The sequence below is a fragment of the Leptodactylus fuscus genome, chromosome 9 (assembly GCF_031893055.1).
Source record: "Leptodactylus fuscus isolate aLepFus1 chromosome 9, aLepFus1.hap2, whole genome shotgun sequence".
In the NCBI taxonomy this organism is placed as follows: domain Eukaryota; kingdom Metazoa; phylum Chordata; class Amphibia; order Anura; family Leptodactylidae; genus Leptodactylus; species Leptodactylus fuscus.
In genome coordinates, this window is record NC_134273.1 from 38975946 (window position 1) to 39000475 (window position 24530).

The following is a 24530-nucleotide window of genomic DNA, read 5'->3' on the forward strand; positions in this document are numbered from 1 at the left end:
AGCAGACAACTTTCGTCTGCTGAGCATTTTGGTAAATGCTCAGTATTGGGCTGGATTTTTAGGAATGGCAGGTAGGTTGGTAGTGGGACCTGTCATTTCACCCCCCTCCAGAATCTGCTCATCAAGGGATCTTAAGAAGCCAGCTCCAGCAGCAGATTCTGAGCAGAGTTTGGTTGGAGAGCCAACAGAGAGATCATAGTTTTGGAGCTGTGTCATGAATGATTCTACTGGCTTTTGGATTTCTGTTATTCTAGGTGAGGTAACCTATTCTATGTTTAGTTAGAGCCTAGCCGGGCAGGTATTTATTTTTGTATCGTTTCCTTTTGTTGCTGCACTACCTTTTAGAGTGAAAATAAACTTTACCTTTGTTTTGGACTAAAGAATCTGAACTTTTGTGTCTATGCCACCCCACCTAGCAACCCCAGACCCTGACAGTAGCTATTATATATGTTGTCCTAGGCTTCCCAGTATTGTGCTTTCAGACTTTTCACTACAGTTCCCTAGGCCTTGTGGTCAAACATTTTTGCCCATAACAATGTTAGACAGCAGGATTCAATGTAGTTTCTTCTTGCCCTCTGACAGCTAATGCTTTATGATATAATGTGATAACTTGATGTCATACTATCAGGCTATCTGTTCCATTGCACCAACTGGAGGGGCTACATGTAAGTGTAATCCTGGCTGGAGTGGAGATGGCATAGAATGTATACCCATTGACAACTGCGCCCTGGAGACTAGAGGTGACTGCCATATTAATGCTGACTGCAAATTTACCCAACCGGGACAGGTAAAGATTACACTTGTCTAAAGTAACTAACACATTGAATGATTGTGTAATACATATTATTGTACCTTAACATCCTAATACACACTTGACAATTTAGCCTCAAAAGCTACTTATAGATAAGATCTATATTGCCTCAACCACTGCCAGGTATATAATGCAGACCACCAAGTTGGTTGCCATTACCTATCTCTAAAACAATTTAAAGGGAGTCTGTCAGCAGGGTGAAGCATATTAATCCAGCAACACTTCCAGAAAGATCAGGCTCATCTGAATGGAACACTTTTTTGTGTTTCTGTTACAGAGATATTCTGTGGCCCTGTCACTGAAATATGTTTAAAATAAGGTGATGTTAATGTGGAGGCAGACCTAGGAGTCCAGTATATAAGTGGCAAGTAGGCGGAGCAAGCACAGACCTTCTGCCATTACTGGTGAGAGGAGCACCTGCGCACTCTGCCTCTTTGGTTTTATTCCTCAGATTTGTTTCTTGTTTGTGCTCCCACATGCTGGTTTTCAATCAGCGGAGGCATTTGGGAAGAAGAGGTCATAGATTTTAGGAGAACCATACAATGGGCATACAATGGCCATTTGAGCTTAAATGTTGGGACTTATATTAATAAAGCTTAGGTCAACCCCACATAACCCAACACGTGTAATGTAGTTATTTGGTGCTTTAATGCGTAAGGTTAAGTATCACCGGGTATGGTAAGACGTGGTATGTCCGGCTAGTGAGTCGCCCTTGGAGCGCCAGACTGCTGATTTGCATATCCTGAAATAAGTGAATATTTCGACAACAGAGACACAAAATTTCAAGGGGAAAAAAGTGTTACTATCAGGAAGCATAGTCTACCTAGTATTCTTCACCCTGGTAAAGTGTCTTTAAGTAAGGTAATTGAAGAAAACTGAGGACTAGTTTTTTGCCGCAGATTCCGTCTCAAAATCTGCTTCCAAAACGGCTCCCATTGACTTCAATGGGAGCTGCCTGCTTTTTTTTTCGCTAGCTAGTAGTGGAAAAAAAAGCAACATGCCCCTTCTTCCCGTGGATTCTGCGGCTGACTCAGCCGCAGCGTCCACAGGGTGAGACTCCTTCCTGATTAGGCCCATTCATTCGGGCCTAATCTGGAGCGGGATGCCACGATGAGATGCCGTTGCACAGCATCGGTATTCCGTCGCCGTTAGCTCGTGCAGTATGTTCACACGTGAAATCCATTTTGCGCCCTGTGAACATACCCTGAGAGAGATGACGTCCATTAAGTATTTTAACACTTTCTGCTTGGAAGAGCCACCATCTAAATTTATATTTTAAAAAATCTATGTTAAAGGGGTATTCCAGTTGTTGCAATAGTTTTCTGGCCCCTTTACTTACTTTATATTATTGTTTATTTTATTATTATTGTTTATTTATATAGCACCATTAATTCCATGGTGCTTTACATTTGGGGGTTACATACAATTCACAAAATATACAGGTACATATCATACTAACAGTGATCGGCTGGCACAGTGGGGTAGAGGGCCCTGCCCGCGAGGGCTTACAATCTATGAGGGGCTTACAATCTATGAGGGCTTACAATATATTCCAAAAACATAAAATACACACTAAATTGACAAGAAGTGTCTAAACATTTGCTCAAGATCCCATGTTTTAAAACAAAATCAAAAGCCTTGAAATTCATTCCATCCTTTACGGGATGATTAAAAGATTTTTTTTTTCTTTTTTTACAGAATATTTGTAGATGCAAGAACGGATACACTGGCGATGGATATCTCTGTGACCCAATTAACAAATGTATAGAAAACAATGGCGGCTGTCACCAAATGGTTGGTAATGTCAATGAGAAAGGAACTGATGTGCAATTACAATACACCCTATTGGCATTTGCACATTACAAAGTGAGCCACAGTGTGTCACTGCAGCTTCAATGACGGAACAATCAATCTTGTCAATTCTCTGTTATGGTATTCATTCTTATACAGAGTCATTTCTGAAGCAGTAATACAATTTTTTCTAATAAATATAAAAAATATTAGATGATGTAGATTGTTGTGTATATTCACGCATAGTAAGTTTTATGGCTCAATATAATCTCCATGTTATATGGAGCTGCAAATTAGCACCCAGAGACTTCTATGTTGCCCTATTGTACCTCTGAATACCTCCAACTCTACATAAGAGCCCCCAGAGGTTTGATGTTGAATTGCTTATAAATCTTACAAAGTGTTCTGGAGCTTTTCTTGACTGCAGCCACTGCCTCTAGAGTAAATTAGCTATGCCCTGGCACTATACATGGCACCATATGGCAGAACATGCACATTAGCTGATCAGACAGTTTGGCTATTTTTAGTTTATTGGGTATGGCCAGGTTCTCAGGTAGGGTATCTGTAAAACATTGCTGGGTCATGTTGTCACTCTTGTCATTAATAGTAACCTAGTAATCCATTATTTCTATTAGGCTACCTGTTTGCCAACTTCAGGAGGATATAGAGTATGTGTCTGTCCCAGTGGGCTTGATGGGGATGGCATCTCCTGTTATGCCGATGTATTAACGGTAAGTATAAATCCTTATTTGGGGATATTAGTGGGTCTGGCTCCGTGGCGTAACTACCAGGGAAGCAGGGGTAGCGGCTGCCAAAGGGCCCGGGACATTAGGGGCACGGTGACAGCCGCTACCGCTGCGTTTTTTTCTTTTCTTAATAGGCTGTTACCGGTAATGGGTAATGGGCTCTGTTTACTTACCAATCCTGGCAGTGACCGGGATCGGTGAGTGACGCCATAGGCCCCACAAACATCATTATACTCGGGTCTTTTCAGACCCCGAGTATAATGATCAGAGGTAGAGATGAGCGAACACTAAAATGTTCGAGGTTCGAAATTCGATTCGAACAGCCACTCAATGTTCGTGTGTTCGAACGGGTTTCGAACCCCATTATAGTCTATGGGGAACAGATACTCGTTAAGGGGGAAACCCAAATCCATGTCTGGAGGGTCACCAAGTCCACTATGACACCCCAGGAAATGATGCCAACACCTCTGGAATGACACTGGGACAGCAGGGGAAGCATGTCTGGGGGCATCTAACACACCAAAGACCCTCTATTACCCCAACATCACAGCCTAACAACTACACACTTTACACACTCAATACCACCTCTCTGACAGTAGGAAAACACCTTGAAACGTGTATTTGGCACTTGCAGTGAGGAGAGCTTGTCACCAGCAGTGAATTTGGCCCTTGTAGTAAGTTGAGGTTGGCACCAACATTTGTTTTGAAAATCAGGGTGGATTGAGCCTCTAACCAGCAGAGTTTGGGCAAATTCATGGTGGAGGGAGCCTCTAAAGACCCCAGTTTGGACCAATTCATGGTGGAGGGAGCCTCTAAAAACCCCAGTTTGGACCAATTCATGGTGGAGGGAGCCTCTAAAGACCCCAGTTTGGACCAATTCATGGTGGAGGGAGCCTCTAAAAACCCCAGTTTGGACCAATTCATGATGGAGGGAGCCTCTAAACAGCCCAGTTTGGGCAAATTCATGGTGGAGGGAGCCTCTAAAAACCCCCAGTTTGGACCAATTCATGGTGGAGGGAGCCTCTAAAAACCCCAGTTTGGACCAATTCATGGTGGAGGGAGCCTCTAAACAGCCCAGTTTGGGCAAATTCATGGTGGAGGGAGCCTCTAAACAGCCCAGTTTGGGCAAATTCATGGTGGAGGGAGCCTCTAAAAACCCCAGTTTGGACCAATTCATGGTGGAGGGAGCCTCTAAAAACCCCAGTTTGGACCAATTCATGGTGGAGGGAGCCTCTAAAAACCCCAGTTTGGACCAATTCATGATGGAGGGAGCCTCTAAACAGCTCAGTTTGGACCAATTCATGGTGGAGGGAGCCTCTAAAAACCCCCAGTTTGGACCAATTCATGGTGGAGGGAGCCTCTAAAAACCCCAGTTTGGACCAATTCATGGTGGAGGGAGCCTCTAAACAGCCCAGTTTGGACCAATTCATGGTGGAGGGAGCCTCTAAAAACCCCAGTTTGGACCAATTCATGATGGAGGGAGCCTCTAAACAGCTCAGTTTGGACCAATTCATGGTGGAGGGAGCCTCTAAAAACCCCCAGTTTGGACCAATTCATGGTGGAGGGAGCCTCTAAAAACCCCAGTTTGGACCAATTCATGGTGGAGGGAGCCTATAAACAGCCCAGTTTGGACCAATTCATGGTGGAGGGAGCCTCTAAAAACCCCAGTTTGGACCAATTCATGGTGGAGGGAGCCTCTAAACAGCCCAGTTTGGACCAATTCATGGTGGAGGGAGCCTCTAAAAACCCCAGTTGGGACCAATTCATGGTGGAGGGAGCCTCTAAACAGCCCAGTTTGGGCAAATTCATGGTGGAGGGAGCCTCTAAACAGCCCAGTTTGGGCAAATTCATGGTGGAGGGAGCCTCTAAAAACCCCAGTTTGGACCAATTCATGGTGGAGGGAGCCTCTAAACAGCCCAGTTTGGACCAATTCATGGTGGAGGGAGCCTATAAACAGCCCAGTTTGGACCAATTCATGGTGGAGGGAGCCTCTAAAAACCCCAGTTTGGACCAATTCATGGTGGAGGGAGCCTCTAAACAGCCCAGTTTGGGCAAATTCATGGTGGAGGGAGCCTCTAAACAGCCCAGTTTGGGCAAATTCATGGTGGAGGGAGCCTCTAACCAGCCCAGTTTGGATCAATTCATGGTGGAGGGAGCCTCTAAAACCCCAGTTTGGACCAATTCATGGTGGAGGGAGCCTCTAAACAGCCCAGTTTGGACCAATTCATGGTGGAGGGAGCCTCTAAAAACCCCAGTTTGGACCAATTCATGGTGGAGGGAGCCTCTAAACAGCCCAGTTTGGGCAAATACATGGTGGAGGGAGCCTCTAAACAGCCCAGTTTGGGCAAATTCATGGTGGAGGGAGCCTCTAACCAGCCCAGTTTGGACCAATTCATGGTGGAGGGAGCCTCTAAAAACCCCAGTTTGGACCAATTCATGGTGGAGGGAGCCTCTAAACAGCCCAGTTTGGACCAATTCATGGTGGAGGGAGCCTCTAAAAACCCCAGTTTGGACCAATTCATGGTGGAGGGAGCCTCTAAACAGCCCAGTTTGGACCAATTCATGGTGGAGGGAGCCTCTAACCAGCAGAGTTGTGGGAAAGCAGGGTGGAGGGAGCCTCTAACCAGCAGAGTTGGTGGAAATCAGGGTGGAGGGAGCCTCTAACCAGCAGAGTTGTGGGAAAGCAGGGTGGAGGGAGCCTCTAACCAGCAGAGTTGTGGGAAAGCAGGGTGGAGGGAGCCTCTAACCAGCAGAGTTGTGGGAAAGCAGGGTGGAGGGAGCCTCTAACCAGCAGAGTTGTGGAAATCAGGGTGGAGGAAGCCTCTAACCAGCAGAGTTGGGGGAAATCAGGGTGGAGGGAGCCTAGTATTAGCAGAATTGTGCAACGCTTATGGTGGATGAGTATGAGGATGCGGAGGAATTGGAGAGGTTGAGTACAGACATGGAGTTTCATGTTGGGGTGCTTTACACAGGTGGGCACAAAAATGAAGGCTCTATCCAGTGGTGGTTCATTTTTATCAAAGTGAGCCGGTCGGCACTCTCAGCTGACAGACGGGTGCGCTTGTCAGTGATGATGCCACCGGCTGCACTGAACACCCTCTCAGATAGGACGCTGGCGGCAGGACAGGACAGCACCTCCAAGGCATATAGGGCAAGTTCAAGCCACAGGTCCAACTTCGACACCCAATACGTGTAGGGCGCAGAGGGGTCGGAGAGGACAGGGCTGTGGTCGGAAAGGTATTCCCGGAACATGCGCCTATACTTCTCACGCCTGGTGACACTAGGACCCTCCGTGGCGGCACTTTGGCGAGGGGGTGCCATCAAGGTGTCCCAGACCTTAGACAGTGTGCCCCTCGTTTGTGTGGACCGGTGAGAACTTGGTTGCCTACTGGAGGAACTGCCCTCCCTGCCGCCAACGTCACATGCTGGAAACATCTCCATCATATTCTGCACCAATTGCCTGTGGCAAGCATTGATGCGATTGGCCCTCCCCTCTACCGGAATAAAAGACGAGATGTTGTTTTTATACCGGGGGTCAAGGATAGCAAAGATCCAGTACTGGTTGTCCTCCATGATTTTGACAATACGCTTGTCGGTTGTAAAGCACCCCAACATGAACTCAGCCATGTCTGCCACAGTGTTAGTTGGCATGACTCCTCTGGCCCCACCGGAAAGTTCAATCTCCATTTCCTCCTCATCCTCCATGTCTACCCATCCGCGCTGCAACAATGGGACGATTCGAAGTTGCCCGGAAGCCTCCTGTATCACCATCACATCATCGGACAACTCTTCTTCCTCCTCCTCCTCCTCCTCCTCCTCCTCCTCCATTAAACGCAGTGAAGCGGACAGATGTGTGGACCTACTCTCCAGCTGTGACGGATCGGATGCTATCCCTAACTCCTCTGTGTGATCTGAGTTATCCCTGATGTCAATCAGGGATTCTCTCAGAACACACAAGAGCGGGATTGTAAGGCTCACCATCGCATCCTCAGAGCTCACCCTCCTTGTGGACTCCTCAAAGACCCGTAGGATGTCACAAAGGTCTCTCATCCATGGCCACTCATGGATGTGAAACTGAGGCAGCTGACTTTGTGGCACCCTAGGGTTTTGTAGCTGGTATTCCATCAAAGGTCTCTGCTGCTCAACCACTCTATTCAACATCTGAAACGTTGAGTTCCAGTGTGTGGGGACGTCGCACAAAAGCCGGTGTTGTGGCACATGCAGGCGTTGCTGGAGAGATTTTAAGCTAGCAGCGGCTACTGTCGACTTGCGAAAGTGGGCGCACATGCGCCGCACTTTCACCAGTAGCTCTGGAACATTGGGGTAGCTCTTTAGGAAACGTTGCACCACTAGGTTGAAGACGTGGGCCAGGCATGGAACATGTTGGAGTCCGGCAAGCTCCAGAGCTGCTACCAGGTTCCGGCCGTTATCACAAACGACCATGCCTGGGCCCAGGTGCAGCGGCTCAAACCATATTGCCGTCTCATCGAGGAGGGCATCCCTCACTGCTGTCTGTCCCCCAAGCTGATCAGCTTCAGCACAGCCTGCTGACGTCTACCAACGCCAGTGCTGCAACGTTTCCAACTCGTAGCTGGGGTCAATCTAACAGCGGAGGAGGAGGCGGTGGCGGAGGAGGAGGCGGTAGAGGAGGAGGAGGAGGGGGCTGTTCTTCTCGTGTCCCTGCCAGGAATGTTAGGCAGGGAGACGAGGTACACCGGGCCAGTTTGGGAAGCAGTCCCAGCCTCAACTACATTCACCCAGTGTGCCGTCAGTGAAATGTAGCGTCCCTGTCCGCATGCACTTGTCCACGCGTCGGTGGTCAAGTGGACCTTTGTGCAAAGCGCGGAACTAAGGGCCCGCCTGATGTTGAGTGACACGTGCTGGTGCAAGGCGGGGACGGCACACCGGGAGAAGTAGTGACGGCTAGGGACGGCATAGCGAGGTGCCACAGTTGCCATCAGGTCCAGGAAGGCGGGAGTTTCAACAAGCCGGAACGCCAACATCTCCTGGGCCAGCAGTTTAGCGATGTTGGCGTTCAAGGCTTGCGCGTGTGGGTGGTTAGCAGTGTATTTCTGCCGCCGCTCCAATGTCTGAGAGATGGTGGGTTGTTGTAAAGAAGCGCCTGATGGTGCCTTTGATGGTGCAGGAGAAGGAGATAAGACAGGAACAGGGGAGGATGAGGGAGAAGTCAACAAAGTGGCGGAGGCAGATGAAGTGGTGTCCTGGCTCGTCCTCTGGAGTGCATCGCCAGCACAGTCAGCAGTGGCAGTGGCAGAGGCAGTGGCAGTGGCAGTGGCGTGAACGGCAGGCGGCCTTTGTCCTGCCGTTGCTGCCTGCCACTGATTCCAGTGCTTGGATTCCAAATGACGGCGCATTGAAGTGGTGGACAGGTTGCTCTTCTCAGAGCCCCTAATCAATTTCGAGAGGCAAATTGTGCAGACAACACTATATCTGTCCTCGGCGCATTCCTTGAAAAAACTCCACACCTTCGAGAAACGTGCCCTCGAGGTGGGAGTTTTTCGGGGCTGGGTACGAACTGGAACATCTTGGGAGATTCCGGGTGTGGCCTGGCTTCGCCTAAGCTGCTGACCTCTGCCTCTGCCTCTAGCTACCCTTTTTGGTGCTGCACCTGCCTCAACATCCACACTACTTTCCCCGCTTGACATCCCCCCTGTCCAGGTCGGGTCAGTGTCCTCATCATCCACCACTTCCTCTTCCAACTCCTGTCTCATCTCCTCCTCCCGCACAATGCGCCGGTCAACTGGATGCCCTGACGGCAACTGCGTCACATCATCGTCGATGAGGGTGGGTTGCTGGTCATCCACCACCAAATCGAACGGGGATGGAGGAGACTCTAGTGTTTGAGCATCTGGACACAGATGCTCCTCTGTTAGGTTCGTGGAATTGTGACGTGGAGAGGCAGGTTGAGGGACAATGAAAGGAGCGGAGAACAGCTCTGGGGAGCAGGGACAGTTGGGGTTATTGTTCTGTGAAGCTTGGGAATTTTGGGAGGAAGGAGGACAAGACTATTGGGTAATAGGAGGAGAGGAGGCAGAGTCTGACTGGCTGCTGGACAATGTGCTGTAAGCGTTCTCTGACAGCCATTGCAAGATCTGTTCCTGGTTCTCGGGCCTACTAAGGTTTGTACCCTGCCGTTTAGTTAATGTGGCAAGCAACCCTGGCACTGTGGAGTGGCGCAATGCTTGCTGCCCCACAGGAGTAGGCACGGGACGCCCTGTGGCTTCACTGCTACCTTGCTCCCCAGAACCATTCCCCCGACCTCGCCCACGGCCTCGTCCACGTCACTTTCCAGGAGCCTTGCGCGTTTTGAATTCCCAGTTAGAAATTGGCACTATATACCAGTAGCAAAAATTGTGGGTGCACGTAACCCCAATATATTCTTTGAATTCCCAGTCAGACAATGGCACTATATACCAGTAGCAAGAAATGAGGGTATTTATAACCCCAATATATTCTTTGAATTCCCAGTCAGACAGTGGCACTATATACCAGTAGCAAGAAATGAGGGTATTTGTAACCCCAATATATTCTTTGAATTCCCAGTCAGACAATGGCACTATATACCAGTAGCAAAAATTGTGGGTGCACGTAACCCCAATATATTCTTTGAATTACCAGTCAGAAACTGGCACTATATGGCAGTAGCAAGAAATGAGGGTATTTGTAACCCCAATATATTCTTTGAATTCCCAGTCAGACAATGGCACTATATACCAGTAGCAAGAAATGAGGGTATTTGTAACCCCAATATATTCTTTGAATTCCCAGTCAGACAATGGCACTATATACCAGTAGCAAGAAATGAGGGTATTTGTAACCCCAATATATTCTTTGAATTCCCAGTCAGACAATGGCACTATATACCAGTAGCAAAAATTGTGGGTGCACGTAACCCCAATATATTCTTTGAATTACCAGTCAGAAACTGGCACTATATGGCAGTAGCAAGAAATGAGGGTATTTGTAACCCCAATATATTCTTTGAATTCCCAGTCAGACAATGGCACTATATACCAGTAGCAAGAAATGAGGGTATTTGTAACCCCAATATATTCTTTGAATTCCCAGTCAGACAATGGCACTATATACCAGTAGCAAGAAATGAGGGTATTTGTAACCCCAATATATTCTTTGAATTCCCAGTCAGACAATGGCACTATATACCAGTAGCAAGAAATGAGGGTATTTGTAACCCCAATATATTCTTTGAATTTCCAGTCAGACAATGGCACTATATACCAGTAGCAAAAATTGTGGGTGCACGTAACCCCAATATATTCTTTGAATTACCAGTCAGAAACTGGCACTATATGGCAGTAGCAAGAAATGAGGGTATTTGTAACCCCAATATATTCTTTGAATTCCCAGTCAGACAATGGCACTATATACCAGTAGCAAGAAATGAGGGTATTTATAACCCCAATATATTCTTTGAATTCCCAGTCAGACAATGGCACTATATACCAGTAGCAAGAAATGAGGGTATTTATAACCCCAATATATTCTTTGAATTACCAGTCAGAAACTGGCACTATATGGCAGTAGCAAGAAATGAGGGTATTTGTAACCCCACTATATTCTTTGAATTCCCAGTCAGAAAATGGCACTATATACCAGTAGCAAGAAATGAGGGTATTTGTAACCCCAATATATTCTTTGAATTCCCAGTCAGACAATGGCACTATATACCAGTAGCAAAAATTGTGGGTGCACGTAACCCCAATATATTCTTTGAATTACCAGTCAGAAACTGGCACTATATGGCAGTAGTAAGAAATGAGGGTATTTGTAACCCCAATATATTCTTTGAATTCCCAGTCAGACAATGGCACTATATACCAGTAGCAAGAAATGAGGGTATTTGTAACCCCAATATATTCTTTGAATTCCCAGTCAGACAATGGCACTATATACCAGTAGCAAAAATTGTGGGTGCACGTAACCCCAATATATTCTTTGAATTACCAGTCAGAAACTGGCACTATATGGCAGTAGCAAGAAATGAGGGTATTTGTAACCCCAATATATTCTTTGAATTCCCAGTCAGACAATGGCACTATATACCAGTAGCAAGAAATGAGGGTATTTATAACCCCAATATATTCTTTGAATTCCCAGTCAGACAATGGCACTATATACCAGTAGCAAGAAATGAGGGTATTTATAACCCCAATATATTCTTTGAATTACCAGTCAGACAATGGCACTATATGGCAGTAGCAAGAAATGAGGGTATTTATAACCCCAATATATTCTTTGAATTACCAGTCAGAAACTGGCACTATATGGCAGTAGCAAGAAATGAGGGTATTTATAACCCCAATATATTCTTTGAATTCCCAGTCAGACAATGGCACTATATACCAGTAGCAAGAAATGAGGGTATTTGTAACCCCAATATATTCTTTGAATTCCCAGTCAGACAATGGCACTATATACCAGTAGCAAGAAATGAGGGTATTTGTAACCCCAATATATTCTTTGAATTCCCAGTCAGACAATGGCACTATATACCAGTAGCAAAAATTGTGGGTGCACGTAACCCCAATATATTCTTTGAATTACCAGTCAGAAACTGGCACTATATGGCAGTAGCAAGAAATGAGGGTATTTATAACCCCAATATATGCTTTGAATTCCCAGTCAGACAATGGCACTATATACCAGTAGCAAGAAATGAGGGTATTTATAACCCCAATATATTCTTTGAATTACCAGTCAGAAACTGGCACCATATGGCAGTAGCAAGAAATGAGGGTATTTGTAACCCCAATATATTCTTTGAATTCCCAGTCAGACAATGGCACTATATACCAGTAGCAAGAAATGAGGGTATTTATAACCCCAATATACTCTTTGAATTCCCAGTCAGACAATGGCACTATATACCAGTAGCAAGAAATGAGGGTATTTATAACCCCAATATATTCTTTGAATTACCAGTCAGAAACTGGCACTATATGGCAGTAGCAAGAAATGAGGGTATTTGTAACCCCAATATATTCTTTGAATTCCCAGTCAGACAATGGCACTATATGGCAGTAGCAAAAATAGTGGGTGTATATAGCCCCAATTCTATTGCTAGGGGACTTGCAGGGTATTTCTGGGGTGAAGGTGGGGGGGCACACCGTTGGAACGGGTATCGGGGTATATATCGGGTATACGGGAATACACTGACAGTGTATTCCATTCAGGATCCTGGGAAAGCTGGGTTGCGGTGATTGAGCCCGTCAGTGCCACGTTACACTGACAAGCTTCTCCCTGGAATTTAGCTCTTATAAGAGCTGTTGGTTGTCTTCTCCTTCCTATCCTAGCCTGTCCCTGCCTACCCAGAATCTAACCCCTAGCTAACTGGACGGAAACCTCCGTCCCCGGTGAATTGCAAGCTCAGAATGACGCGAAGCTGGGCGTCGCTGTTCTTTTAAATTAGAGGTCACATGTTTTCGGCAGCCAATGGGTTTTGCCTACTTTTTTCAACGTCACCGGTGTCGTAGTTCCTGTCCCACCTACCCTGCGCTGTTATTGGAGCAAAAAAGGCGCCAGGGAAGGTGGGAGGGGAATCGAGTAATGGCGCACTTTACCACGCGGTGTTCGATTCGATTCGAACATGCCGAACAGCCTAATATCCGATCGAACATGAGTTCGATAGAACACTGTTCGCTCATCTCTAATCAGAGGTCCAGGAGAGGTAAGATAACATAACAAACACTGTTACTTACCTCTCCGGGCAGGTTTGGGCCTACTTCTGTGACTCTCCCTGACGTCACATGACCGGGGCCTGCGTTCCAGGTCATGTGACGTCCCGAACGTCATTGAAGATGGCCAACACCACCGAGGACTGCAGGGGAGCGGGGGATAGGTAAGTAACATTGTTTTTTATGTTGGTACCCCCCTTTGGTCTCCGATTATTATACTCTGGGGTCTGAAAAGACCCCAGAGTATAATAATTATTCATGGGTGTCAACAGTGGGGCATAATAGTGTGCGTAGGAGCCACTAGGGGACGTAATAATGTGCACCGGGGCCACTATGGGGAATAATACTGTGTGCAAGGACCACCATGGGGCATAATACTGTGTGTAAGGGCCACCATGGGGCATAATACTGTGTGCAGGGGCCACTAAGGGACATAATACTGTGTGCAGGGGCCACTAAGGGACATAATACTGTGTACTGGGGCCACTATGGGGCATAATACTGTGTGCAGGGACCACTATGGGACATAATACTGTGTGCAGGGACCACTAAGGGACATAATACTGTGTACTGGGGCCTCTATGGGGCATAATACTGTGTGCAGGGGCCACTATGGGGCATAATACTGTGTGCAGGAGCCACTAAGGGACATAATACTGTGTACTGGGGCCTCTATGGGGCATAATACTGTGTGCAGGGGCCACTATGGGACCTAATACTGTGTGCAGGGACCACTATGGGACATAATACTGTGTGCAGGGACCACTAAGGGACATAATACTGTGTACTGGGGCCTCTATGGGGCATAATACTGTGTGCAGGGGCCTCTATGGGGCATAATACTGTGTGCAGGGGCCTCTATGGGGCATAATACTGTGTGCAGGGGCCACCATGGGGCATAATACTGTGTGCAGGGACCACTATGGGACATAATACTGTGTGCAGGGACCACTAAGGGACATAATACTGGGTACTGGGGCCTCTATGGGGCATAATACTGTGTGCAGGGGCCTCTATGGGGCATAATACTGTGTGCAGGGGCCACTATGGGGCATAATACTGTGTACAGGGGCCACTAAGGGACATAATACTGTGTACAGGGGCCACTAAGGGACATAATACTGTGTGCAGGGGCCACTAAGGGACATAATACTGTGTACTGGGGCCTCTATGGGGCATAATACTGTGTGCAGGGACCACTATGGGACATAATACTGTGTGCAGGGGCCACTAAGGGACATAATACTGTGTACAGGGGCCACTAAGGGACATAATACTGTGTACAGGGGCCACTAAGGGACATAATACTGTGTGCAGGGGCCACTAAGGGACATAATACTGTGTACTGGGGCCTCTATGGGGCATAATACTGTGTGCAGGGACCACTATGGGGCATAATACTGTGTGCAGGGGCCACTATGGGGCATAATACTGTGTGCAGGGGCCACTAAGGGACATAATACTGTGTACTGGGGCCTCTATGGGGCATAATACTGTGTGCAGGGGCCACTATGGGGCATAATACTGTGTGCAGGGGCCACCGTGGGGCAGGAATGTGGGGGGCGGGGAAGTCAGTTGGGGTCTTCGGCGGGTGTCGGTCGGGGGAGGGGGGGTTGCCCCATGCCAAAAGTTCACCCACGGGGCCCTGCCATTCCTAGTTACGCCACTGGTCTGGCTGAAAACAATTTCCATTGTAAACTGTTATGTAATCATGGATTGTAGCATTCAGAAGATTTATACACAGGTATTCTTCCTCATGTTACCATTCAGATTGACTGTCCGACTGGAGAACATTTATGGGTTCCCAGGGTTTATGAAAAGAACTACTTTGTTTTTGCTGTTGAAAAAGCAAGACCTCTTTAAACAGCTGATAGGTTGGGTGCTGGTTGTCAAATCTCCACCAATCTGATGATCATGAAATAGAATATTTCTACAAGTTAAAATAAGAAATCATACGTATGTGTTCTTGTATTTTAGGAACTATTGAGAATCCCGGAAGTAAATCTCTTCAGTGAGTGGATAAAGGTATTGCTTTGTTATCTGTCTTGATCTTTCATGTAGTTGTATATCCATTTCTCCATGTACACCAATGACATTCTGAACCAGAGCACTGCAATGACCCTGTTGCACCTCCTCATGAATGATAATAAAAATACAGTAAAACCTCCTAGAGACAACACCCAAAATTGCATTGAAAAGTGGGTTTTTTGGGTTAGGTGGTCTTCTTAGAGAAGATGGCCAATATCTCTAATACATGGTGGAACTTTTTTTTAGTTTTTAGTTCATCCTTGTGTTGTTTAGAGCATGTACATAAACTACAGTCTTTGTATAAAGCAAAATCCCTACTGTGACTTGCTTTTTAGCTTTTCCACTATTTCAGGTGCCATATTTGGGGTCTATCTACCCGGTCCTGATATATGACACTGCTTTTATATTGTGATTCTAATGTTATATAAGAATACATTTGTAATGCTTTCCACTTTACAAAACTTTCATTTCTTTTTTTTCCATGCAGAATTCCCAAGTCACCATTTCACAAACCAACAAGATTACTGCTTTAATCCCTACTAATGCAGCAATTGGTGCTCTTTCTGAAAGTACTAGAAAATTTTGGAAAGACAAGTTGCCTTTTTTAGTCAGGTAATATAATGTTAAAGAATATATTGTGGATATTTGAATGGATAAGTTTTTTTTTTTGTTGTTGTTATATGATAGAGCTGGTCAGATCGCTTCCTTCCATAGATCAGCACAGCTCACACCTGCTTTGTGGACACACAAGCCTCACCCATGTTAGTTACGTTTTGTAGAAAATGATGGGACTATTGAGAGGTATGGATAAGATAAGATAATCCTTTAATAGTCCCACCATGGGGAAATGCAGTGAACCAGGGACTATTAATGAATTATCTTATCTTATCCGTAAGAGGTGCTAATGGTGTACAAGCTACTTACTATGCCAACTGGTTCACTACTTGTGTGTGGATGTCATATTGTACCCAGATGTTCTTGGTGGTTCCAGTGGCACATCTGTCCAAGCAGCCATATCAAACAGAGCTATAGACAGGAACCATAGAGGTGTCACAGTCCTACCAGATGTGTTTGTGGTTTTCCTCTTCTTTACTAATGGGAAATCACAAACGCTCTAAGATGACATTGGTCCTGGTAGCCTATTTAAAGGGAGCTCCTTGCTCCTAAATTATGCTCTTATCTTGGTCTTTGGCTTTATTATGTGTTTAGCACGTTTCCATCTTATCCTCAAGCGTGTTGTATCCTGACTGCTATTCTGTTGACCACCCCTGGCTATTTTCTTGATCTCACTAGTCCTTGGTTAAAACACACTCCTCTCCAGTCAGTGACTATTCTGGGGACAATAACCTGGGAACCTAAAATTATGGGCATTTTTGATGCAGAACAGGAAGATTCCTTAGACTCCAATGTGTTACCAAATTGAACACTGAAGAATTAAGATATAAGTAGACATCTTGTATACAATTATTGCAGGGCGCACTTTCTCAGAGGAGCCTTCAGATCTGAGCAACTAAAAGAACTTACTGGTCAAGAACTGGATACGATTGACCCAAGGACAAAGTGGGAGTTTGCTTCTAAGAAAGGAGTAAGTCTTTTTTATCCGATGACCCTCTACCCTCAGAATATACATAAAACAGCTGGCACTGGCAACAATAAAATTGATGTGCCAGTTTGTAGTAAAGAGAAGGCTTTGTACTATCGGTAATGCAGCATTGTCTATTCTCTATTGCAGAATCTAACAGTAAATAACGCAAGTATCATTACCCAGAACATTCCAGCTTCAAATGGATATATTTTCATTATCAACCAGGTTAGTGTTTTACCATCACACAATGGTTGTCAGTCATATGACTATTCACCTTAAAGGGAATCTGTTACCAGGTAGGCTCTTATAGGATGCGCTTTATAAAGTGATGAACAGAATACTATGGCACCCACTGCCCGACTTAAGTGAAGGCATTCTACAGATCACAATCCAGTCAGGTTACATAGAAGACTATGGAGACTAGAGGAGGAGACTAGTGTGTTAAAAACAGACTAGAGTATGTACTACAACAGTAAGGCAGAATGGCAGCTCAGTGGTTAGCATTGTAGTCTTGCAGAGCTGGAGTTCTCAATTCTCGAGTTTGTGTGGGTTTGCTCTGGGTACTCCAGTTTCCGCCCACACTCCAAAATCATACTGATAGGGAATGTAGATTGTGTAAGCACTATATGGGATGGGGTATGTAAAGTGCTGCGGAATATGGTTGCCCTGTACAAATACACACAATAAATAAGTATTTAGTACTTTTATAGAAGTTTTCTAGCAGATTTTAAGAATACTGAGCAGTATAAGTGTGACTAAAGCTCTGGTGAGAGTGATATCTTACTGTTATCTGCTCCAGAACAGGACAACTGTGGTTTTTACTTCTTATTCACTCCTCTTCCTCCTCCCTCTCCCCTGGAGACAGATTGGCAGTAAATTGAGCAGTTTAACAGCAAGGAGATGAGCTGAAAGTGGGAGATGGGGACTAGGGTTGAGTGATCGTGTTCGGAAAAGATCTTTTTAGGTGGGATCAAGATCGGTGATTATTTCCCACAATGCTTGGCTACTGGCCAAGCATTGTGGGAAAAGCTAACAATGTTAGCCTTCACACTGAGTATACGCTCCGATCATTCAGAGCGGAGTGTACTTGTATACTCAGTGTGAAGGCTCCGCTGCGGTTCCATAGGAATGAATGGAAGCAGCCGGCACACAACCTTAACTCCTTGCGTACCGGCATGCGTCCATTCATTCTAATTCATTCCAGTTATCATCTCTAGTAGCTACTTACCTGCAGAGATGGCTGGTCCAGTGCCCGGTGTTCTCGTTCATCTTCACCTCGCTGCCCCTGCCTCCCAGGTTAGTGTTAAAGAGCTAGGAAGAAGGCGGGGCTTGTGGCTTGACGTCTCCCCTCCCAGTACCCGGCCACACTCTCTTAACCCGCCCACACTCTCCTAACCTGGGTGGCAGGGGGCAGTGAGATGAAGAAGAATGAGAACACCAGGCACCATACCAGCCATCTCTGCAGGTAAGTGGACACCAGGGGGGACTAAGTAGCCAGAGGATTAAAAAAAAATCCTCTGGCTACTTAGTGATTAAAAAAAAAATCATTACACACCGTGGATTCTAACAATTAAAGTGTTCAATTGTTAGATTCCATGCTGTATAGTGAATAGGATTGTTTTTAAAATCCGACCTCCGATTAATAAAAAAAATCCCATTGACTTGCATTGGGATCAGAATTGGGATCGAGATCAGGTTCGAATGAAAAATGATTGGAAATCGGATTTCAAAATCGATCCTGAAAAGTCCCTAATAGGGACCATTCACATCACATTTTATTACATTAGTTTAACGGATGCATACAAAAAAAAAAAAACAGATGCAAAAAATGGATGCATACAGATGACCATCCATTTCCATAGACATCAATGTTAAAAAAAAATAAAAATAAAATAAAAAAAAATGAATCCATTGCTGTCTGGTTTTTCTTGGATGGATACAAAAGTATGGTATACCACGTTTTTTGTGTCCTTCAAGAAATGGACCACAACAGATCTGGTTTTTTTTTTTACATTGAAGTCTATGGAAACGGATGGTTATCTGTTTGCATCTGTTTTTTTATCCATTTTTTGCATACTGATGAAAAAAAATTGCGATCTGAATGGACCGATAGAAGTATTTTATGTTACAAACTTGTTTATATTCACTTGGACGTCTATAAAAACTTAATGAAGATGGTCTTGAAGCTGAAGACGGATCAATAAGGAAAATTTACATATGTAAAAGCTATCCATAGCAGTACAGGTGCAAATGAGATACATGTATTCTTGAGCCTGTAAAATGCATGTTTTTTGGCTGTGCACTTAACATCAACATCAACAATTTATTCCTGTCAAAAACTGTACCTGCAGGTTTTGATCCCACCGCTCAGCGTCATACCACCAGCGCGGCCAGGTCTGTCCCAAACCTTAGATCAAGTTCCTGCATTTGAAAAGTTTAAGCAAGAGATGCAGGTAAGCCATTATCTTCTGCGAAGGACAGAACACTGACTCCGCAGCCAGGAATGTAGCAGCTACATCATATAGGAAGTGGATGACAGGTGATTATTTACCATGAGAAAGAAAGGTCAAGTAGTTTAGGATGCTGAACATGAATGGTAGGAAGTTGTGGTTTGCAGGAAGTGACGCACGATGCGGTAGGATTCCTGCAGGGAAACAAGTCTAATACTAAGACCTGCAGTGTTTGTAAATCCTGATGCTAGCTTATACCTCGGGGTAGAATATGTGCAAGAGATGTGTCTGACAATTGTTAAAGTATTGCAATGTGAACATAACCTTAATGGGATCCTGTCATCAGGTTCATGGTTCCCCTAACCATGGGCAAACATGAAATTCTGACAGGCCCTCTCGTGATCATGAACTGTATTTTATGTTGAGACTTTGCAATGCTTCGATTCCTCCCATTGTTTTCAATGGGAGGCAGAGATCGCAGCAGGAAACTGAAATAAGAAGCATCCTGATCGATATTTCCACGAACTCTACAACTAATTCAGAACCCGCAATAGGAGACGCTTTACTTATTAGGCTTATTCATCTGAGCATAGTCAGTGGTGGAAAGCTGTAGGGGCGAAAATAGTAGAGAAATCTGAGTCAAAAGTCCACCTCGATCCCCCTTCCCCTTCTGCCCTGTGAACATGACCTTATGGTATATTAATAATCTCAATCTCTCCTCACTGCAGAAAACTGGATTAATTCAGGATATTGAATCCAACAAACTGAAATACACCATTTTTGTGCCAAATAACTCTGCTGTGACAAGGTTCTACAATCAATCTGGATTTACTTCCTTGGTAAGACTCTGCTTTGTAATTAAACAATGTCTATATACTGTTTGCTAGTAACTATAGACCCCCTTAAAGCAAAGCGAAATTCACTTTTTTTTCCTCCCTGCCTTCAAAAAGCCATCTTTTTTTTTCTGTCTACATTTGTACCATTTTTTGGGTGCATAAGTCTTTTTGATCATTTTTTTATTCTTTTTTTGGAGGGTGAGTGGAGTTGACCAAAAAGAAAAAAAACAATTCTAGGATTATATACCACACCCAGAATCTGCCCTCTATGGTGTGGCCTTAGTTACTTTATTGGATTAGTGAAGATCCACCACATATGAGGTGTGGCTCAACCTACAAGGCCATGAATTAAAATCTAATATATAAGATTATACTGTATTATCTGATTACATAAATATAATAATTACTTTGGTAAGAAGTAAATGTCAATGTCGCTCTTTGCTCCACCATTGTTTTGAACCTTAAATGCATTAAAAGGATGCAGATAAGAGTTGCAATGGCTGTGTGCTGCTGCAGAAGCAGGATAACACCATAACTGTGGGGCTGAGGATGGACCAATGGCCCTATGATTATTAAAGGGGTTGTCCAGGCAAAAATGGACAACCCTTTTAACTTTTAAATCAGCTGGGGCAGTGAAAAAAAAAGCATACTCCCCTTTTCCCTGATGCCCCAGTGCCCACCCACGCATCTCAGCTTCTCCCGGGTCTCTTCCAGAGTTGCGCTGAAGCTGCTGATTGGCCTCAGTGGTCATGTGACAGCTGAGGCCAATCAGCAGCCTCAGCAGGCCTCAGGAAGAGGACCCGTGATGTCACAGGTAGTGACATTGCAGGTCTTTCACTGATTGACCTCACTAGAGATGAGCGAACAGTGTTCTATCGAACTCATGTTCGATCGGATATTAGGCTGTTCGGCATGTTCGAATCGAATCGAACACCGCGTGGTAAAGTGCGCCATTACTCGATTCCCCTCCCACCTTCCCTGGCGCCTTTTTTGCTCCAATAACAGCGCAGGGTAGGTGGGACAGGAACTACGACACCGGTGACGTTGAAAAAAGTAGGCAAAACCCATTGGCTGCCGAATACATGTGACCTCTAATTTAAAAGAACAGCGCCGCCCAGGTTCGCGTCATTCTGAGCTTGCAATTCACCGAGGACGGAGGTTTCCGTCCAGCTAGCTAGGGCTTAGATTCTGGGTAGGCAGGGACAGGCTAGGATAGGAAGGAGAAGACAACCAACAGCTCTTGTAAGAGCTAAATTCCAGGGAGAAGCTTGTCAGTGTAACGTGGCACTGACGGGCTCAATCGCCGCAACCCAGCTTTCCCAGGATCCTGAATGGAATACACTGTCAGTGTATTCCCGTATACCCGATATATACCCCGATACCCGTTCCAACGGTGTGCCCCCCCACCTTCACCCCAGAAATACCCTGCAAGTCCCCTAGCAATAGAATTGGGGCTATATACACCCACAATTTTTACTACTGGTATACAGTGCCATTGTCTGACTGGGAATTCAAAGAATATATTGGGAATACAAATACCCTCATTTCTTGCTACTGCCATATAGTGCCAGTGTCTGACTGGGAATTCAAAGAATATATTGGGGTTACGTGCACCCACAATTTTTACTACTGGTATACAGTGCCATTGTCTGACTGGGAATTCAAAGAATATATTGGGAATACAAATACCCTCATTTCTTGCTACTGCCATATAGTGCCAGTGTCTGACTGGGAATTCAAAGAATATATTGGGGTTACGTGCACCCACAATTTTTACTACTGGTATACAGTGCCATTGTCTGACTGGGAATTCAAAGAATATATTGGGGTTATAAATACCCTCATTTCTTGCTACTGCCATATAGTGCCAGTTTCTGACTGGTAATTCAAAGAATATATTGGGGTTACGTGCACCCACAATTTTTACTACTGGTATACAGTGCCATTGTCTGACTGGGAATTCAAAGAGTATATTGGGAATACAAATACCCTCATTTCTTGCTACTGCCATATAGTGCCAGTTTCTGACTGGTAATTCAAAGAATATATTGGGGTTACGTGCACCCACAATTTTTACTACTGGTATACAGTGCCATTGTCTGACTGGGAATTCAAAGAATATATTGGGGTTATAAATACCCTCATTTCTTGCTACTGCCATATAGTGCCAGTTTCTGACTGGTAATTCAAAGAATATATTGGGGTTACGTGCACCCACAATTTTTACTACTGGTATACAGTGCCATTGTTTGACTGGGAATTCAAAGAGTATATTGGGAATACAAATACCCTCATTTCTTGCTACTGCCATATAGTGCCAGTTTCTGACTGGTAATTCAAAGAATATATTGGGGTTACGTGCACCCACAATTTTTACTACTGGTATACAGTGCCATTGTCTGACTGGGAATTCAAAGAGTATATTGGGAATACAAATACCCTCATTTCTTGCTACTGCCATATAGTGCCAGTTTCTGACTGGTAATTCAAAGAATATATTGGGGTTACGTGCACCCACAATTTTTACTACTGGTATACAGTGCCATTGTCTGACTGGGAATTCAAAGAGTATATTGGGAATACAAATACCCTCATTTCTTGCTACTGCCATATAGTGCCAGTTTCTGACTGGGAATTCAAAGAATATATTGGGGTTACGTGCACCCACAATTTTTACTACTGGTATACAGTGCCATTGTCGGACTGGGAATTCAAAGAATATATTGGGGTTATAAATACCCTCATTTCTTGCTACTGCCATATAGTGCCAGTTTCTGACTGGTAATTCAAAGAATATATTGGGGTTACGTGCACCCACAATTTTTACTACTGGTATACAGTGCCATTGTTTGACTGGGAATTCAAAGAGTATATTGGGAATACAAATACCCTCATTTCTTGCTACTGCCATATAGTGCCAGTTTCTGACTGGTAATTCAAAGAATATATTGGGGTTACGTGCACCCACAATTTTTACTACTGGTATACAGTGCCATTGTCTGACTGGGAATTCAAAGAGTATATTGGGAATACAAATACCCTCATTTCTTGCTACTGCCATATAGTGCCAGTTTCTGACTGGTAATTCAAAGAATATATTGGGGTTACGTGCACCCACAATTTTTACTACTGGTATACAGTGCCATTGTCTGACTGGGAATTCAAAGAATATATTGGGGTTATAAATACCCTCATTTCTTGCTACTGCCATATAGTGCCAGTTTCTGACTGGTAATTCAAAGAATATATTGGGGTTACGTGCACCCACAATTTTTACTACTGGTATACAGTGCCATTGTCTGACTGGGAATTCAAAGAGTATATTGGGAATACAAATACCCTCATTTCTTGCTACTGCCATATAGTGCCAGTGTCTGACTGGGAATTCAAAGAATATATTGGGGTTACGTGCACCCACAATTTTTACTACTGGTATACAGTGCCATTGTCTGACTGGGAATTTAAAGAGTATATTGGGAATACAAATACCCTCATTTCTTGCTACTGCCATATAGTGCCAGTTTCTGACTGGGAATTCAAAGAATATATTGGGGTTACGTGCACCCACAATTTTTACTACTGGTATACAGTGCCATTGTCTGACTGGGAATTCAAAGAATATATTGGGGTTATAAATACCCTCATTTCTTGCTACTGCCATATAGTGCCAGTTTCTGACTGGTAATTCAAAGAATATATTGGGGTTACGTGCACCCACAATTTTTACTACTGGTATACAGTGCCATTGTCTGACTGGGAATTCAAAGAGTATATTGGGAATACAAATACCCTCATTTCTTGCTACTGCCATATAGTGCCAGTTTCTGACTGGGAATTCAAAGAATATATTGGGGTTACGTGCACCTACAATTTTTACTACTGGTATACAGTGCCATTGTCTGACTGGGAATTTAAAGAGTATATTGGGAATACAAATACCCTCATTTCTTGCTACTGCCATATAGTGCCAGTGTCTGACTGGGAATTCAAAGAATATATTGGGGTTACGTGCACCCACAATTTTTACTACTGGTATACAGTGCCAATTTCTAACTAGGAATTCAAAATGCGCAAGGCTCCCGGAAAGGGACGTGGACGAGGCCGTGGGCGAGGTCGGGGGAATGGTTCTGGGGAGCAAGGTAGCAGTGAAGCCACAGGGCGTCCCGTGCCTACTCCTGTGGGGCAGCAAGCATTGCGCCACTCCACAGTGCCAGGGTTGCTTGCCACATTAACTAAACTGCAGGGTACAAACCTTAGTAGGCCCGAGAACCAGGAACAGGTCTTGCAATGGCTGTCAGAGAACGCTTACAGCACATTGTCCAGCAGCCAGTCAGACTCTGCCTCCTCTCCTCCTATTACCCAACAGTCTTGTCTTCCTTCCTCCCAAAATTCCGAAGCTTTACAGAACAATAACCCAAACTGTCCCTGCTCCCCAGAGCTGTTCTCCGCTCCTTTCATTGTCCCTCAACCTGCCTCTCCACGTCACGATTCCACGAACCTAACAGAGGAGCATCTGTGTCCAGATGCTCAAACACTAGAGTCTCCTCCATCTCCGTTCGATTTGGTG

General features: G+C 44.9%; 1 protein-coding gene across 1 annotated transcript in view; it reads left to right on the forward strand.

Moving 5' to 3' along the window:
- Positions 1 to 24530, forward strand: part of STAB1 (stabilin 1) — a 121834-nt gene that overhangs the window by 42353 nt on the left and 54951 nt on the right. The window contains exons 25-33 of the mRNA XM_075286785.1: positions 629 to 787; positions 2510 to 2605; positions 3238 to 3333; positions 15042 to 15089; positions 15580 to 15704; positions 16566 to 16677; positions 16825 to 16902; positions 19029 to 19130; positions 19856 to 19966. Coding sequence (XP_075142886.1) covers positions 629 to 787; positions 2510 to 2605; positions 3238 to 3333; positions 15042 to 15089; positions 15580 to 15704; positions 16566 to 16677; positions 16825 to 16902; positions 19029 to 19130; positions 19856 to 19966 — 927 coding nt within the window. The remainder of the gene's footprint in view (positions 1 to 628; positions 788 to 2509; positions 2606 to 3237; positions 3334 to 15041; positions 15090 to 15579; positions 15705 to 16565; positions 16678 to 16824; positions 16903 to 19028; positions 19131 to 19855; positions 19967 to 24530) is intronic.